The sequence below is a fragment of the Balaenoptera physalus genome (genome assembly GCF_965194825.1).
Source record: "Balaenoptera physalus genome assembly, chromosome: 16".
NCBI classification, from domain to species: Eukaryota; Metazoa; Chordata; class Mammalia; order Artiodactyla; family Balaenopteridae; genus Balaenoptera; species Balaenoptera physalus.
In genome coordinates, this window is record NC_138898.1 from 11,835,131 (window position 1) to 11,853,732 (window position 18,602).

General features: G+C 42.2%; 1 protein-coding gene across 6 annotated transcripts in view; it reads left to right on the forward strand.

Moving 5' to 3' along the window:
* B4GALT5 (beta-1,4-galactosyltransferase 5) overlaps positions 1 to 18,602 on the forward strand; it is an 86,877-nt gene that overhangs the window by 57,745 nt on the left and 10,530 nt on the right. For 5 of the 6 annotated variants that reach the window (XM_082430488.1, XM_082430490.1, XM_082430489.1 and 2 more), the window contains exons 2-8: positions 1,394 to 1,528; positions 11,246 to 11,359; positions 12,339 to 12,463; positions 13,484 to 13,600; positions 14,229 to 14,416; positions 15,146 to 15,268; positions 18,144 to 18,245. In XM_082430488.1, the coding sequence (XP_082286614.1) occupies positions 1,394 to 1,528; positions 11,246 to 11,359; positions 12,339 to 12,463; positions 13,484 to 13,600; positions 14,229 to 14,416; positions 15,146 to 15,268; positions 18,144 to 18,245 (904 nt within the window). The remainder of the gene's footprint in view (positions 1 to 1,393; positions 1,529 to 11,245; positions 11,360 to 12,338; positions 12,464 to 13,483; positions 13,601 to 14,228; positions 14,417 to 15,145; positions 15,269 to 18,143; positions 18,246 to 18,602) is intronic. The other variant, XM_082430491.1, reaches the window with a different exon arrangement.

Genomic DNA, 18,602 nt, shown 5'->3' on the forward strand with positions numbered 1-18,602 from the left:
TGATCTATTCTCAGCCAATGCCAGGAGTTAAGCATGCAGTTGTCTTCCAGTCACAACCAGGCCTAATCTGAAACTGCTCCCTCATTTCTAAAAGCATTCTGAACATTGATTTCTTTTGTTAATTATTTTACGGCTCTGGATTTACCTTAGAGATGATTAGAAATCTTTCGAAAGAGTTTATGTCCCCGTTTAATGTGGGCCACCTGATGTTTTCCACATTGAGAGTTGTGCCAGTTGATTTGTCCCTGCCCCCACCCCCATCACAAGTACAAGCACCACACACAATAGCTTGAAATAAAGTAAATAGACTTCTAAGCTTCATCCATTTAGTCATTATTTACTGCCCATTATGTGCAGGACACTGTGATAATAATGATGAGACAGTGTCCACAGAATATGTCTTGCTGAAGAACCAGGACCGCCCAAGGCTGTGTGTATTGAGTCTGGAGGAGTGGCCCAGCCTCTCTTGTTGCATACCTGCCTGGGGCCTGGTTGGAGGTCAGTCAAGTGTTCAGATGATCCCTAGCACACGCCAGAGTTTAGACTTATAAATGTGCCACCCCTGAGATCACTTTCCAAAGATGACAATGATTGGGCAGTTAATATGTTAAGAATATGGGTTTTTTTGTTTTGCTTTGTTTTTATTGAAATATAACTTGCATATAACATTATTTTAGTTTCAGGTGCACAACATAATGATTGGATATTTGTATGTATCATGAAGGGAATATGTTTTAACTGACACCTGGACCAAGCCCCCTGCTCCTTTCCCATTGCTTCGAACTTTGGGACTGAGGTGGGTGGGTAGTGAGGACTGCTAACATTCTTTCGTTATTTTCTTCTTCTCTCCAAATAGCGCAAAGAAAAATAGCTGGAACCTTCATCCCCACTTTCAAAAGATAGCCAGGACCAGACCTACATCTGAGTGTTTCCAGAAGGCAGGGCAGTTGGTGGTTTCCTTTCTCTGAGGATAGCGATTGAGTATTGAGAATGTGAACTTAAAGAGAGCAGAGATCTTTTTCAGAATGTTTTAACTGATCCATAAAGGTCTTTCTGATCATAACAGTGCTAGAATACAGCTTGGGTATTTGAAGACCAGGTAGAATATAATTTTTTTTTTCATTTATGGTTTTTCTAAAACTGCTGAATATGGACAGAAATACCCCTAAGTTCTACTAGCTACCCAAGGAATATTGGTGTCCTGAAAACATAGAACCCAGTATGGAAAATAGAAGTTACGGCATTTGTAGGGGTTTAGAGCTGAAAGAGGTTTCAAAAAGAAAAGGGGGAAAAAAAAGAAAGAAACCCAAAGTTACGTGGGGTTTTCTATGTGTTTTATGTTACTGATTGCTTTTGAATTAACCTCTTTTCCCTTCCCGTCTGTTTCCTGCAGTGAACACCTACCTCTTCATGATGCAGGCTCAAGGCATTCTCATCCGGGACAACATGAGAACGATCGGCGCTCAGGTTTACGAGCAGGTGGTTCGGAGCGCTTACGCCAAGAGGAACAGCAGCGTGAATGACTCAGGTATATTTTTAGTAAAGAGGTGGTCTGCTCAGAGGGCCTCCTCCCAGGAGTTCAGCTAAGCGGTAATGATGGACCCAGGAGTGAACATTTCTGCCTCGATCTTTGGAACTTTTACCTGTAACTTTTATTATCTTATAAGCACTAAGTATATAAAGAGGGAAAAAGAACACCGAGGTTAGGTGGCTTGCCTAACATTATATTGTAAGAACTTGTTCCTGAATCGTGGTTTTGACTTTAACTACTTTTACAAAAGACTGTACATAGCAAGTTCTTCACCTTTGAGAGGAGGCTGTCTTTTTTATGTCTCTCTTTTTAACTCTTCCAAAAATTGAACAGAGGCAGTATTTCCAGATGGTTAAATGGGTCTGTCGTGAGGCCTCTCCAGTCTCCAGCCAGGGGTGGTTTTTATTTAGAAAATAGATTCTGAGATTTCATTTTGCTTCGCATTCATGATTTGCCACTTATTTCTTTAACTGAGGACTAATGTGCTTTCCCCGTGGCTTCTTACTGATTTCACTCAAGCCTAGTATTATAAAATATGTATATTTTTAAAAATATTCTTTCCTCCAAATCAATCCTTTTTTCTTCTCTAGTAAGTTCTAAGATTGTCCAGAGCTCACCATAGAATGTGAAATTGCTTTGCAACCGTTGCAGGTGAGAATTATTCTGGGGTGTTGGGATCTCAAGAGAAAGCATTGCCTCTGAAAGGGAAGTTAAATCCTGAGAAGAACTGACCACGTCCTAATTTATCAGTCTGTCCTGCTGGCCAGTTTAGCAGCAACCGAGCGCTACAGTTAGCAAACCCATAAGCTTCGGTACTTCCTTTCTTCTTGTTCACAAAGAGCCAACGATCAACTTTTCAGAGCTTTTCAGTCAAATTGTGGCCTCACGGGACAAACTGCCTGAGCTCTGTACCGTACCTGGAAGAGGAGTCCCTGCAGCTTCTGAAGTCAAGGGAGGAGGCCAAGCACATTTTTGTTTCCTAATTCATCCTGTGTGGTGTTCGGTTTTAACCGATGATCCCACACACATTGTCTCACTTGACTCGGATATGGCTCCATCGGGTAGGCAGGATTTTGTTACTTCCATTTTTCACATGTACAAGTAATCTTGGGGGTGTTGGAGTGGCTTGGTCATGTGACTTTCCCTAAACCCTGCCCGAACCTGCTTCTAGTTGGGTGATAAAACTCGGGAGTCCTTTGACTGCCATTCAGAGCTCTTTCCCCTGTATCACTCCAGATAAAGGAGCATGTGTGGTGTCATGACCTTTACCCAGTCCAAGTGTTCATGCCTCTCCAAGGTTAGAGGATGCTGGGGCTTCTCTCTGGGCCATTGGTGAGGTAGTCTGTTTTCTCGCAAAGTTAGAGGGTGCGCAGCAGGTCTCCATCCCTGCACCACTGCTGGTCTTGCAACACAGGTCACGCTAATTCCCTGAGGGGTTGTTTTCCCTGGAAGTTGAGCAGAGAGTGAGTTGCACCCTTGCAAGGCCTATCCAGGGACCCATTGTTACTTGAATTTGCATGTGTTTATCCTCAAATTATCATACACTAAAATAATTCTTCCCAGCATCCCTCTGGTTGGACTAGTTAATCATCCATTTTGTGTTTAATGTGTCTCTTTTCCTCATAAATTGGAAGTCCTTGCTGTCGGGGCCTGCTTGTGATGGGGTAGATGATTTTTTTTTTCTTTTTAACTTGGAATCTTTATTCTTGATGATTTTGTAATAGGCTTACCCTTAGTTTGGTTAAGCAAACTCTAATTTGGCTATGAGAACTCTTTCAAATTTGCTAAAGGAACTATGATGATAAAATTATACAGCAAGTTGGGAAAAATACCCATGAAATAACACAACTTTTTATAACATTGTCAGGTTTCAGTTCCAGTAACCCATAAGACAGGGCCTAAAGCCTATTCACAGTCACATCATTCCAGAATGAGGAGCTATTGCCAGAAAGTTTTTATGGGGTGGGAAAAGGAATAAAAGGTGGTCAGTGCTGATAAATACAGGTTTAATGATACAGTGCTCTTCACAGACAGCTACAGAGACTATAAACTCTTATCCAGAAACTTACAACCATACAACACAGACCACTTAGCCAGATCTAAAATAAACTGGCTTCTTGTAACTACCCTGTAAACACTTCAGCCCTTCTTCCATCCAAAAATGACCCTAATCTCACGTGAAAACGGTTATATTGTAGGGGAATCAGAAACCCAGCTTTGTGGCCCAAAGTAAAAACCAAAGGAAAAATAGCAGTTCAGTGGTTAGCTGGTGAAAGCGGGCGATCTGGTGCCCTTCACCGCGCTGCCTTGCTCTTCTTACTCTTGCTCTTTTTGTTCCGCTTCTCCCGCCCATCCATGGTAGCTCTCAGTAGGTTTGAATAAGCCGTCTGAAACTTAATCACTTCTTCGGAGCTCACCACAGTGCTGATCTTCCTTTTCCCATCAGTAGCTCTTAACAGACACTTGTCGTCTGAGGGCTCAAAGCCCTCCACAGAACCCTTCCTTGGAATGGGTTTATTAGTTCTACCATCATCTGCTCGCTCTCCAGCGGCACCATCCTGGCGCTGCTGGCTCCGCTCCGTCGGCATAAACGCCCTGGGGTAGATGATTTACTTGCATTATCTCATAGGCTCCTCACAAGAACTCAGTAAGATAACGACTGTGTCCCCCTTTCAGGGATGAAGGGGTCGGAGTTATAGGACTCTCTGCAGCAGTGGGGTTGGGATTTGCTGACCTCTGAACCCCAGCAGCGCTCCTCATTGCCTGTGTTGCCTTTGTACTACCCCTGGTACCTGGTACACTGCCTAGCACATAGGAGGCATAGAGTAAATGATTTTTGAGTGTGTGAGTGGATAGATTTAACAAGAAAACACATTTTAGGCGTTGTAACTTAGTTCTGAGATTACCATCTTGATTGGCTTCTATGTTATTGGCACATCCTTGGTGAGTAAGTGTTGAAGAGGAAACATCATTTCATTGGAAGTTATCCAGTAAAAACCAACTATTTTTATTCATTTCAAAGTAATTTTCTGCCTAGCACAGTCAGAAAGAGCATTTGGGGCCTAAAGCTGCTGAGACAGCCAGATGACCACCACCGCTGACCTGGCCACTCCCGCCAGGAGCGCCGTGGGTTGGGTAAGAGTAGCCTGGACTGAGGTAGTTCATGAACTGTGTTGCCCCGCTCTGGAAAAAAAGTGCTGTGGCACACGCCCATGTTCAAAGTCCTTCAGGAGGCCAAGGGTGGTGAAAAAGCTAGTGTGTCGTTTGAGTAATGCTAGCTTTCTTTATGCTTGAAAGCTCAAATGGCTGCTGCCTAAAAAGAAAGTACTTGGAGGGATCAGGACTGGGACCTGGAACTAAGCCCGAGATAATGACCTGGAGAAGCTTCTTGTCACTGAAAGCCGCTGGTATGCGAGATTGTGAGTCCTGTAAAATTTACTCAGAGCACTGGGGGGAGACGCTCAAGACAATGTTGGCATCAGGAGAGAATTCCCGGGTTCATCCAGCCCAGCCACTTAGCTGTGTATTTGAGGTGAGTGGTTGGGTGGCCTGGCGTTTCTCATTCTTAAGTACGAATTTCCAGGTGTCATTCTACGCAGTCACTTTTACCCAGAGGGAGATTTCTTCCCTGTGTATTCACGTGCACATGCACACCAACCTCCCCGCGCTGATGGCCTCAGTCCCCTTCTGGTCACATACTCAGAAAAGTATTCTGTTGCCCACATTCTTCAAAACAGGTCTGTTGTCGTAGACAAATAAAATGAACAGAGTCACTGCCAGTACATTTCGTACTTTATTCAGTGAGGTCGATATTCTTAAGCTCTTTCTCTCTGGTTTTTGGCTGCTCAGTCCATAGTTGTCTTTACGTCTCCTCTCCCAGCAGGTAGTCAGCCTTAAGCGTGCTAACTCTCGAAGAATGCAAATTCTTTATATTTTACAAATGCTTGTCCTGATGACGTCTTTCTGATATGTATATATTTCCACTTTTTTTCAGTCAGAGAGGCAAGGGTTTGGCCTTTTCTCAAATGGGAGGAGAAAGTAGTGATTCTTCTTGGCATCTGTTAGTCAGCGCTTTTCAGTCCCCGCTCAGCTGGATTTGGTAATTTGAGGGAGAAAGCAGAATTTTACCACCGCCGTGTACTGGGGTAGCCATGTCAACCTGGAGGCACACTGGACTCCCCTGGGCAAATTTACAAGATGCTGATGCCTGCCCCCACCCCTGACCCCCAGAGGGTCTTATTTAATTAGTCTGGGGTATAGCCTGGGCATAAGGGTTTTTAAAAAGCTTCCTAGATGATTCTAATATGCAGCCAAGGCTGCTGAACCACTGATGCAAAGCAAAGTTGACCGAGCAGGCCATTTGAATCTGCAGGTAGGAAGGATGTCTCTTGTGGTCCCATGTTATAAATGTAAAGGCAGCTGCCTTCTTTGCCGTCTGCCTCCCTCGCTGGAAGAACATGTCCTGATTCGAAATGGATTAGATTTAAATTAAAAAGTAAAACCGTGACCATAGAAATTCAGCAGACTGGCTTTTTCTCTCAGCAGTTCCCTCATGCAGTAGGGTCGTGCTTTAGAAGACGAAGAAATGGGTGTTTGGAACCCCTGAGGAGAGTATGCAGTATAGTCCTCCCATTTCTAGGCGGCTGGAGGAGAGCTAGGACTCCACAATAACCAGGCACAGTTTTACCAGGTCGTGAGCAATTAATTTCCTCTGCCTCTTCTAGTTTAAAAGGCTTCTACTACTAGTGGAAAGGTAGATTTTGTTTAAATTTTTATGTAAAGAATTTAAAATTAGAAATGAGGAAATTAGTGTTTTTGGGGTGTGGGTGTTCTCCACGGTGTAGGGCAAGGTTATGGAGAACTTTCACTTAGGAGTTGTGTGTTTCAGGTTTTCTTTTTTAAAAATGACATTATTAATTTAGTAACCAGAAGAAAAGAATAAGTGGTGTTTTGTTTCATGCTAGCTGCTAATGAAACAGGAGGGAAGGGGGCAGGGCACAACCTTTAAAAGAATGACATAGCCCTTGGGATACGACATAAACTGGTTAGAACCAACTAGGTCCAAGGTGGCGGGATTCGACTTCCAGTAGACCTTGAGCCTCATTATATACTCTCCGTAATACATTAGCTAAATGACACACCCACAGGCGTGTGACAGTTCCGAGGCTGACCATAAAATGTCAAAAAGTAGGCGGTGGCCCAATTCCTGGAAATCTCTGCCCCTTCCGCCAAAAAGTTGGAATTATCCTCCCACTAGTTAGCCTATGAAGTTACCCAGCTCAGAAAGACTAACAACCCCATATTTCGAGGCCTCGCACCTTCTGAGATGGTCCACACTCTGTCTGTGGTGTGTGTTTCTTCCAAGGCCATTCTTGCCTTTTGCGATGGACTGCATTCTGCCTATGGAATGTGTATCTCTAAACAAATCCACTTCTTACCTATCACTTTGTCTGTCACTGAATTTGAATTTCTGTGCTGAGACATAACCTGAGCTTCAGTAAGTCCTGAGACGAGGTGTGTGATCTCAGTTAAAAGACAGTAGGTTCATGGGACTTCCTGGCGGTCCAGTGGTTAAGACTCTGCACTTCCAATGCAGGGGGTGCGGGTTCGATCCCTGGTCAGGGAACTAAGATCCCACATGCTATGGGCATGGCCAAAAAAAAAAAAAAAAAAGACAGTGGGTTCAAGTCCCAATCTGGGTTGTACAGTTTCACTACCAGGCCTATTATATACATCAGTGTTGGAAGGAAGTAGAAAGGAATTTATCTGTGTCCTCAAACAGACCCCCAAAGTAGGATCATTAAGGTTAGACCGTGTCTTGTCTCCTCTCCCACATGTTTTTTTAACTTCTTGTTCCCTACTTAGGTTGTAGCTCTAAGGCTTGGTTCTGTCTTTGCCCAGAATTATTATTCTGTTTTTGTTGATTTGCTTATGAAAATGCCTATTGTAATACTTCTGGGAATCTCTTTGCCAGATTACTATGATGCCGTTTCTTTTTTTTTTTTTCCTTAAAAAGTATTTATTTATTTATTTATTTTCACACACACACACACACACACACACACACACACACACACTGTATTTTATTTTTACAAGACGTAAATAAACTGACACCAAGCGTTGTAAATGGATGACCAAAGCAAAAGCAACAATGATTGCAATTACCAAACACGAAACACACTCATACTATGTCATAATATTGACATTCAGTCCAGTAATCCTCCACTGTAACAGCTCCTTTACTTTGCAGTGAAAATTGATTTGTATATTTTACATGGGACTGAGTGAACTGATGAGGATGATTATAATTTTTGTGATGCCGTTTCTAACCAATTTCTCCCTCCACACATGCGCACATCACAGACCTACGCGTTTTCTAGAACACGTGAAAACTGCTAATTTATTTTCTTAAAAAGAATCATTTTATGTACAAAAAAATGTGTGTGTATATATATGTGTATATAATTAAGCAAAATGAGAATCACCCAGAGTAATGATTAGCATTGGAGGTTCTTGACGTAGCTTTTTGAAGTGTTAATACCTTCAGAAAGGGCTCGATTTAGGATGGATTTGCATGTGTGAACTGAGGACTTTGGGCTAATTTCTGTGTAAATGTAATTTTACCTTTAGTGTTCATGCTGACTTGGTTTATGTCTTTATATAAATGCAAGCTTATTGTTTTTCAGGAAAGCTGCAACTAAAAAGGACAGAAAGCATTCTGTTCCTTTCCTCCCCTGTTAAGAGACTTAAATATTATTGTATTCATGAGATGATATGAAACCTATTATATATATATGAATCCTTGTATTCAGCCATATTTATAATAAATACTCATAATATAAAAAAAAAGAGACTTCAAATTCTCTTCAAGTTGCCTCTCATTGAGTTTCGTCCTCTGAGTACTTGTAGAATAGGCAGCCATGTGTCTGTATAAAAGGATTCACTGTATTAGCCATTTGATTCTTGGAAGCCCTTTCATAGTGCTTTTTAAAAAATATCCTTGTTGAAGATTCTAGAATTCCAGGGTGCAAAGTGAATGTGAATAGGAAGTTTTAATTTTCATAGAATCAGCATGAATCCAAAAGGACTGGTGAAAGAGATTTTCATACTCTGAAAAAATAGTGCAGTGTAATGGAAAGATCACTAACCCAGAGTTTAGTCGGGTCTCTGTTATGCACTAGCCAGGTCTCCTTGTACGAGTTGCGTATACAGTGCCTCACTCTCTTTATCTGTCAAAAGATAAAGAGGTTGGAGGACCCCCTTCATACCTCCCCCTAAGAAAAAGGCCTCTGCTTTACTCTTTAACACGTCACTAAAATGACAGTAGATAAGGGTGTGTGTGTGTGTGTGTGTGTGTGTGTGTGTGTGTGTGTTTAATGGCGTAAACCCCTGAAAATGAGAACAAGAAAGGAGGCCACAGCAAAAAATTTTGGAAGTTGGAAAGCAGATGGACCAGTGATAAAGGACTTAATGGACCCAAGAAAACTGACTGCTAATGTGGCAGCAAGGAAAGCCAACAACCACTGCAGTTTATACCCCAGAATCCCTCAGAAGCTCAAGAATCAGCAACATCTAGTACTTTTGGAGATAAGAATAAAGGTGGCAACTAAGATAAAGGTTGGTTGAAAGCTGTTTAAAAAGCAGTCAGATACCCAGATTCCTTCCCCGATCCTGGCAAAGTACTAGAGACTTGATAACCTCCAGGATGGTAAAATAGAGGGTACCTCAACTGGGGGGACCTGGCTTGGTTTAGGGTGCCCTAGCCTTTTCCTCTTCCTCAGTTTTAGGGTGCTTGCAGCAAAGACCATATGATTCTGGCAGGAGATTAGAATAGACTTCTCTGGGGAACCTGACTGGACCAAGAGGAAAGACCCAAAGATATTGACACTGGAGGTTTCCAAACCAAACTTTTGGCCAGAACACCCTCCAGTGAAGAACCTCAGTCCAGACCCTTCAGTCAGCTTTCGTTCCCCACTCTTAAATATTAGCAGATGGCCAAGCATCACTGTGCTAGAGATCAAAACAAATACAAAGCAGCAAATTGGAAGAAACAGAATATGCTGGGAGGAGAAAACTATCACATATGTTCTCAAGGGTCAGAGGAAAAGGATTGCAAACATGGAACAAGATATTGAAAAAAAAAAAGAACATTCAAAAAAAAAAAAAAAAAGAACATTCAGAAAATTAAAGGGACACTTTGAAATAAAAACTATAACAGCAGAAAATGATAATTAAAAGAAGGACTGGGTAAAATTGAGGAAATCTCTCAAGGTAGAGCAGAAAAATAGCAAGATGGAAAGTCAGAAAAGATGAGAAAATTATAGGGCCAAGAAGTCCAACATCTGAGTCCTATTTTCTGTTCTCCAGAAAGATAGCACAGAATACAGAAGGGAGGAAATCATCACCACAATAATACCTCCTCCCCACCCCAAAATTTTAGAACAGGACATGAATTTCCAAACTTTAAAAGCCCACCAAAAGGTCAACACGGTGGGCCAGGCACACCAATATGAAATTTCCTGAACAAAGAGAAAGTTCTTTACACTTCCAGAAAGAAATTACTTCACCTTTCACAAAGATAAGGAATGGGAATGGCTTCGGACTTAACAGGCACTGGGGAATCTAGAAGGCAGTGGCATAGCACCTTTACAATTATTTCCAGCCTTGAATTCTATAAAACCAACCAACCGTGTATCAAATGAGGAAGAATGAAAATAATCAGCTCTACAGGGTTTCAAAATCACTGCCCTTTCCCCCTTCTTAGGAAGCCACTGGAAGAATGTGCTCTACCAAGTGAGAACAAGGGAGAAGCTGAACTTAGGAAAACTGAGGTTCGATACTATAGGAAGATGAAGGGACTCCCCAGGACACTGAGGAAGGGAGATCCCAGAGTAGCATGTGCACATCAGGCTCACAGGAAAGCCTGTCCAAACTGGAGTGGATCGGGAGGTGCTGGACCTTCTTAAGGAAGAGGAAATTGAGGGAAGACCTGATGCCTGTGTCTTCAGGGGAAATGAAGTGGTAAAGGGCACGATGTCAAGTTGTCATCATTTCACATAAAACTAAGCAAACAGGAAAAAACAAGACAGTCGCTCCAGGAAAAAAAATTATGCAGGAAAGGAAAAGTAATCATAACTTTCCACATTTCTCAGCTACAATGAGTATTTATCGAATCGTCATAATATAAATACTGAAGGTTGTCCTAACCACAATTATCATATTTGACTGTAGGGAGACTGGAGGATGGAAAGCGTATGTGTGTGGTGGGGGCAGGGGAGGGAGGGAGCGCAGTCTTCAGCCCCCGCAGTGAGAAGTCAACAGATGGATCTAAAACCGAAGCATCGAGATTGGGTGTGCAGGCTGATGGAGATAAATACTGAGGTAGTCGGTGGCGAGGAAGTGAGAGCGGTGCCTTTAGGAGAAAGACATGGGAGGGGGCCCTGTGTTTTTTTTAAATTACGTTGTAAGGTTATTTGACTGTGAACTGCCTGCATATAAAGCTATAACAACAGTAAGAATAGAAACACTGGTGAACTAGTATCATCTGGTTAACATTTTTATTGACGGGTTCAGATTTTCGCTGAAGAGCTAGACCAGCGGCCTGCCTCCCCAAAAGATGATATCTAAGAAAAATACTCCTTTGGTAGGCATCGAAGAGTTGCAGGAGTGATGGCATGTACCAGTCTGAGTTGCCTTTTTTTCTTACCTCTCTAGATTATCCTCTTGACTTGAACCACAGCGAAACCTTCCTACAAACCACAACTTTTCTTCCTGAAGACTTCACCTACTTTGCAAACCATACCTGCCCCGAAAGGCTCCCTTCCATGAGTGAGTAGAGCTCTTCCTTATCTTCCTCTGCTTTTAAAACTGTTGCCTTCTTATTTGAGTAAACTAAAAGGGAGAGTGTTCTTGAGCTCTCAATATGTCTACTTATACAAAGATTGTAAACGCCTCCCGGCCGTTGGAAACAGGGATTATGAAAGTTACTTGTGCCCTGGCTCCTCTTCAGCACTTCTGTAGGGTGGCCTGTGTTCCTGGTGCCGTTTTCTACCACATTTTTCACTCTTTGCTTTACACATGCCCCCTCCTTTGTAACTCGGGGTCTGTTAAGATGTCCTAGAGAAAGTGTAGGCAACCAGCTTTGTCTTTTAGTATAAATCACACTGATTATATGACTTGTTCGCTATGAGGGAAGTTATTTTCTTAACAAAGTGCTAGTGTAGAAAATTCTTGGATCTTTTCTTTCTCTTCCTTTTTCTTCTTCCCCTCCCCTTCCTCTTCCCCTTTCCTTTCCTTTCCTTTCCTTTCCTTCTTAGAATCTCATGTATAATCTGAAGCAATGACAATGTACTGTTACACCTTTTCTGTACTTTGGGGCTTCTTGGACAGTCCTCTTCTTGACTTGAGTCCGAGATGATGAGAGTTCTGAGTTTGGATGTGACCAGTCGGGGTCACTGATCAATGAATTGGGACAGTGTGTCTATACGTGCCTCAGGAGCACACAGCGACAGTGCCAAGCTCAGCTACTTTTCTCCTTCCATTTTGAGAAGTTCAGCTGCTGTACACCCTTGGCAGAAGCAGAACTCAAAGGCTCAATTTCTTGATTTGCTGCTTTACCCAGTAATAGTAATAGTGATTTGCTGAAATGCAATGAGTTGGAAAGCAGAGGAAGGGACCCCCATTCCTGTTAAAAACACAACCCACTGAAAAAGCACTGAACTGCTCCAGAGATTACAACCCTGAACATAAGAATAAGACTACCATTTTCTGGTCTCTTAATTATTATTTTTTTCCCTCCTCTGTTCAGAGGGCCCCATAGCCATAAACATGAGTGAAATTGGAATGGATGCCATCCATGAACTCTTCTCTAAAGACCCAACCATCAAGCTCGGAGGTCACTGGAAGCCATCGGATTGCATTCCTCGATGGAAGGTAGGGGGTGAGGTCAGACCCCAAGTGCTGGAAAGCCTACCTGCCATCATCTGAATCACCATGGGTTTCACTCTGACCTTTTGTAATTTGCACCCTACTTACTACTTAATGCAAAGTATTTGCATTTGATGGGAACATACTGGAGGAATGGATTTCCCTGAGGACTCTTCTGTAGCCACAGAAATTCACATTGTTCTGATGACTGAGCCAGGACCCTTTTTCTTACAGGAATATTGGCTAAGCAGGGGGTGGGGGGTGGTAGGTCTCTTGTGACACATTTGCAGAAGCCATCTTCACAAATTCAGTGCTTCATGCCTCATTTGGCATTGTTGCCATGAGTCTAGCGGAATAAAAAGTGGAGTTATCTAGCCTGACACTGAGAATTGTTTAGTTTTTTTCTGCGTGACTCTAATCAGGAGACATCGGTAGTGTGGATCAAGCTTATGACACTGGCTTAAGTCCATTCTTTCAACAAGTATTTAGTAAAGTGCCTGTTCTGTGCCAGCCCTGTGAGATGCTGTGGTGCAGCAGTGATCCAAGCATGTCTGGAACAGATCATTGTTTCCAGCCCATCACTGGGTTATAAAATCAATTTAATGACCAGCATTTTTTAAAAAATGTGTATATATATATATATATATATATATATATATATATATATATATAAAAGTGCATTGCATGTTTTAAGGGGAAGTACTGTTTTGTGAAGCGTGTTTTAGTTGTATGTTTCTATATTTGTGTACTGGGTCACAGTGAATATGAATGTATGTCTTTCTCTGGGTTGTGGTCTCGAATTCATTTGCAGGCCCACTATGTACATGGTATGGCACATGTAAGAACGAGGTCCACTTACTTCCAAGGGTCGACTTGCCACCACAGGTCTTCATTTAGAGAAGCTGAGGATAAGACGGCTCCCAGAACTCCCCAAGAGCTGGTCCCCGATTCTGCAGAAGTGCCCTGCTGCAAAGCAACAGATGAGGGGACTAACAGGGCGGCCTCTTTTGCTGTGACCCATTGCAGGTGGCAATCCTTATCCCCTTCCGGAACCGCCATGAGCACCTCCCGGTCCTGCTCCGACACCTGATTCCCATGCTCCAGCGCCAGCGCCTACAGTTTGCATTTTATGTGGTGGAGCAAGTAAGTGGTCCTTTCTTCTCTCTTCTTTCTCTTCTGAGACAGCAGTTTAGAGAGCTTCAAGCTAATGCATCCTTGGTGTAAAGATCCAGTAAAACTGAAAGCTCACGACTGAGTCGCCCTGTGGCAGGAAGGGGAGCAGAGAGCAGTCCTGCTCCTGGTTTGAGATGTTGCTCAATATCAGCAGATTTGAGTGCAGTGTGGAACTTTGTTTACCCTTGAACAAAGGCCTCTTGTGGGCTGGTTTTGCTAGAGCTGCTTTAAGTGTTGTCTTTAGGCTCCAGACCCAGGAAATTCCCCTTAAGATAAGGAGCCACAGGTCGAAATGGCAGTGTTGTTCTTCCTTCCGTATATGGGGCTGGGTACCCTTCTAAATGCTGTTACATGGCTGACTGTCTGCCTTTACAACAGCCTTGGGAGAGAGGAGCTTGGGTTTATCTTTATCACCCCTTTTTATTTCCGAGGAAGTCAAGGCCAGAGGTCAAGGGATTGTGAGTCACTGATGAGCTGGGCAGGACCCACCTCCCTTCTGGCCCAGTGATCTCTCAATAAGCTCTCCTTTAGGCAGGGCTGAGGCAGCAAAGATTGTGCTTCAAGAGTCCTTTTAAAAATAAAGGTCTGCTTCTTTTAGGTTGGCACCCAGCCCTTTAATCGAGCCATGCTTTTTAATGTGGGTTTTCAAGAAGCAATGAAGGACTTGGACTGGGACTGTCTTATTTTTCATGATGTGGATCATATACCAGAAAGCAATCGTAACTATTATGGATGTGGACAGATGCCAAGGCACTTTGCAACTAAACTGGATAAGTATATGTATCTGTGAGTATCATTTCCTCTTAATTAAAGAGGTTAAATCTAAAAGGATGGTGAGAGATGCAAAGATGGCAAAATCCAATTAGCTCCAACCTGAATGGCAATCACCTGATGAATGGATAAACAAAATGTAGTATATCCATCCATACAGTGGAATGCTATTTGGCAATAAGAAGGAATGAAGTACTGATATATGTGACAACATGATGAACCTAGAAAACATTATGCTCAGTGACAGAAGCTAACTACAAAAGACCACGTATTATATGATTCCATTTATATGAAATGTCCAGAATAGGCAAATCTGTAGAGACAGAAAGAAGAATAGTGGTTGCATAGAGTTGAGGGGAATAGGGGGAAATGAGTGATTGTTGATGGTGGGTACAAGGCTTCTTTCAGGGGGGTGATGAAATTAATTAAAATAGATGGTGGCCATGGTTGCACAACTCCATGAATATAGTAAAAACCATTGAATTATACACTTTTAATGGGTGAATTATATGGTATGTCAATTCTGCGTCAGTAAAACCGTTATTAAAAAAATCAATTAGAAAAAGTTCAATTAGCTACTCAGATTGATGCGTCTCGTCCTGAGGAAACAGTTTCAGGTGGTTCAGGGCAGTAGCACAGAGTATTGTTTTACTTGAGACCTAGTTCTCCAGTGAGATGGCCTGTTCTAGGGAAAAAAATCACCCTTTAATGCACAGATGATTAATACCATACATCTCCTTTTAGGCTTCCTTATACCGAGTTCTTTGGCGGGGTGAGCGGCTTAACAGTGGAACAGTTTCGGAAAATCAATGGCTTTCCTAATGCTTTCTGGGGTTGGGGTGGAGAAGATGACGACCTGTGGAACAGGTACTACCCTTCTTCTGATGTCTTCTAGAAATGCTACCTTAGACTCTCCAGACCATCACTGTCTAATAAGAATTTGATGTATTAAGCCATGTATGTAATTTTCAATGTTCTAGTAGCTACATTTAAAAAGGTTAAAAAAGAAAAAGGTGAAATTAATTTATTATATTAATAAAAATATTTTGACAATTATATTTATCACAGTATATCCAAAATAATACCATTTCAACATGTAATCAATATAAACTATTAATGAGATATTTTACATTCATTTTTTTCTGACTAAATCATAGAAATCTGGTATGTACTTTACACTCATAGCACATTTTACTGAAACCTCCCCAAACCAGAGGTCAAATGTTAGTTATGTGTACACAGATTTATCCATGCCGTCAGATCAGCCTTGTATTATGTAAGTTTGTATGAACAATCCTGTGTGTGAGTAGTGTAAAATAGTATTTTTACAGAGTAAGTAAATAGTAACCTAATAAGGAACAAATAACCAAAAGAATTTCTACCTTGTATCCACTTTCTATCTCAGCTTTAAAAAAAGAAAGGGTGTGTTGGTTGTTAATACAAAATAATATTTGCTGGTAAAAATTCAGATGATACAGACATGTCTAAGCCAGGGAGTATAAGTCTTAATCCCCATTGTTATCCTGTTTCCTTCCCAGGAAGTAGCCATTTGAACAAGCTGTTTCTTTCTATAGACTTCTTTCTATTCATACATAAACAACCCAGACACATCCCTTCTCCCCTTCCAACCATGTTAGAGAGCCACTTTATTATTTTTAACAATTGCATGGTATTTCTTTATGTAGACAGACAACAATTTATTTTAATTCTCTCCTGTTGATGAACAATGTTTAATTTTGAACATGTTTTGTTCACATGTGTGAATATATCTTTAGATTAAATTCCTAGTTGCAGAACTGCAGAGTCAAGAAGTAAATGCACTTTTTTTTTTTATTTAAACATTTTTTTATTAATTAATTTATTTTTGGCTGCATTGGGTCTTTGTTGCTGTGCGTGGGCTTTCTCTAGTTGCAGCGAGCAGGAACTACTCTTTGATGCGGTGCGAGGACTTCGCACTGCAGTGGCTTCTCTTGTTGCGGAGCACGGGCTCTAGGCACACGGGCTTCAGTAGTTGTGGCATGCGGGCTCAGTACTTGTGGCTTGCGGGCTATAGAGCGCAGGCTCAGTAGCTGTGGCACACGGGCTTAGTTGCTCCGCGGCATGGGGGATCTTCCTGGACCAGGGCTCGAACCTATGTCCCTTGCATTGGCAGGCAGATTCTTAACCACTGCGCCACCAGGGAAGTCCCAAGAAGTAAATGCACTTTTAAATTTAACTATCTTTGATAGTTATTGTCACATTTTCCTCCAGAAAAGATTGCAAAAATATTCTGACCAACAGCGCATTAGCGTACAAATTTTCTTACACCACCAGCAACATTGGATGTGAACAACCTTTTAAATGTGTGCCGTGTTTCGGCTCTAGTAGCTCCATGTGGCTTGTGGCTGCTGTTAGGCAAAGCAGCTCCAGGCAGTTCTTTCTCAGCCTGTTAGGTAGAAGTGGCATCTCATCCTTTTAACTTGGGTTTCTTAGGAACCTAGTGAGGATGAACAGCTTTTCCAGACATTTAACTGGTTTGACTGGTTTTTGAATCCAGTTGAGCTCCCCCAGGGTATCTGTCATAACTCTCATCTTGCTCTTTCCTCAGCTCAGCAAGGAGCCCCTCAGTGCAGGAACCTACAGCTGGTTTTACCCAGCGCCCCGCACAATTCCAAACACACAGTAGGCATTTCATACATATTTATCAAATGAGAGTGAGAACACATCTTCACACAGTCGGCCCTCCGTACCCATGGGTTCTGAAGTTGAGGATTCAACCAACTGCGGAATGAAAATATTAAAAAAAAAAATTCCAGGAAGTTCCAAAACGCAATACTTGGATTTGCCACATGCTGGCACCTATTTACATAGCATTGTATTAGGTATTATAAGTAAGCTAGATTTGGTTTAAGGTATCCTGGAGGATGTGTGTGGATTATATGCAGATACTATGCCATTTTACATAAGGGACTCGAGCATCCACAGATTTTAATATCTGTGGGCCCGGTGCTGGAACCAGTCCCCCACCCAGAGACTGAGGGCTGACTATATATCAAAATGAGAGTATAATTTGGAGTCGAGGAGGATGTTGAAATATGAAAATGATCATAAATATCGCATAGATATCCAGAGTCTACCCCATGTATTGAGTATTTCTTGGGGTCCTATCAAATTTCCAGTAAACCCAGCCTGGGAAATCTTATATTTATCATATTAAGAATAAATATCCTGAACACCTCCTCTAAATTCTTCTTCCCTCATAGTGACTTTTCATAAATTGTGAAGTTTTACATCTATATCGGAGGACATCATATAAATTAGTTCATCTCCCTGGTGATGGGGGAGGTGGGCGGAGACATAAGGTCTCTCTAGGGGGAACACACTGTGGCTCTGACTTTGCTGACTTGCTCTGTAGTAGGTCATGGAAGGACAGGTGTGCCCACTGGGGAGAACATGTTTTTGATAGGAGCCAAACAAGCCGGCCCAGAGGGAGTGTGGTTGTACCTGTCACTGAGACCCTGTGTCAAACCTCAAGAATTTTTAATTTCTTTTTGAATTTCAAATTTCTTTCCTTCTTCAAAACGTTTTTGTATTGTAGACTTCTTTTCTAAAACCGTGAACTTATCCAGAGGGGAAGCAATGTGAATATTTAGATGCAGAAGTTCTGTTGTTCAACCTGGGGTTCTTCAGCCTCAGGATAGGTTTGGTCACCTATGGGACTTGATCATTTTACCCAAAAGCCCATCCTCTTTGTCTTGGACAGAGTACAGAATGCAGGCTATTCTGTGAGTCGCCCGGAAGGTGACACAGGGAAGTACAAGTCCATTCCTCATCACCACCGAGGAGAAGTCCAGTTTCTTGGAAGGTTGGTGCAGTTTATTTATTCCTTGTACAAATATCCTGTATACTTCGCATTTCCAGGTGTCCCCGAGCATTACAGCCCCTTGTCTTGCTCCCCACCCCCTCCAAGGTCTTGTTCGGACAGCTGTTTTAGAGTTCCTGTATATATTTTAATTTAAGTGTGAGGCAGGCGTTTGGGGGCAAAATCATACCATTGGTGAAAATTTTTGATAGTAAGATCTTTTAAGGAGATCACTCATTCTGTGTCTTAAGCTTTGTCGTCTCCTCTGTAGCCTTCAGGGAGATGGGGAAGAATCCACTCAGGTAAAGGTTTCTGTGTAACTCACAGTCACATGACAAAAAGTTTGGCACCCTCTCTGCA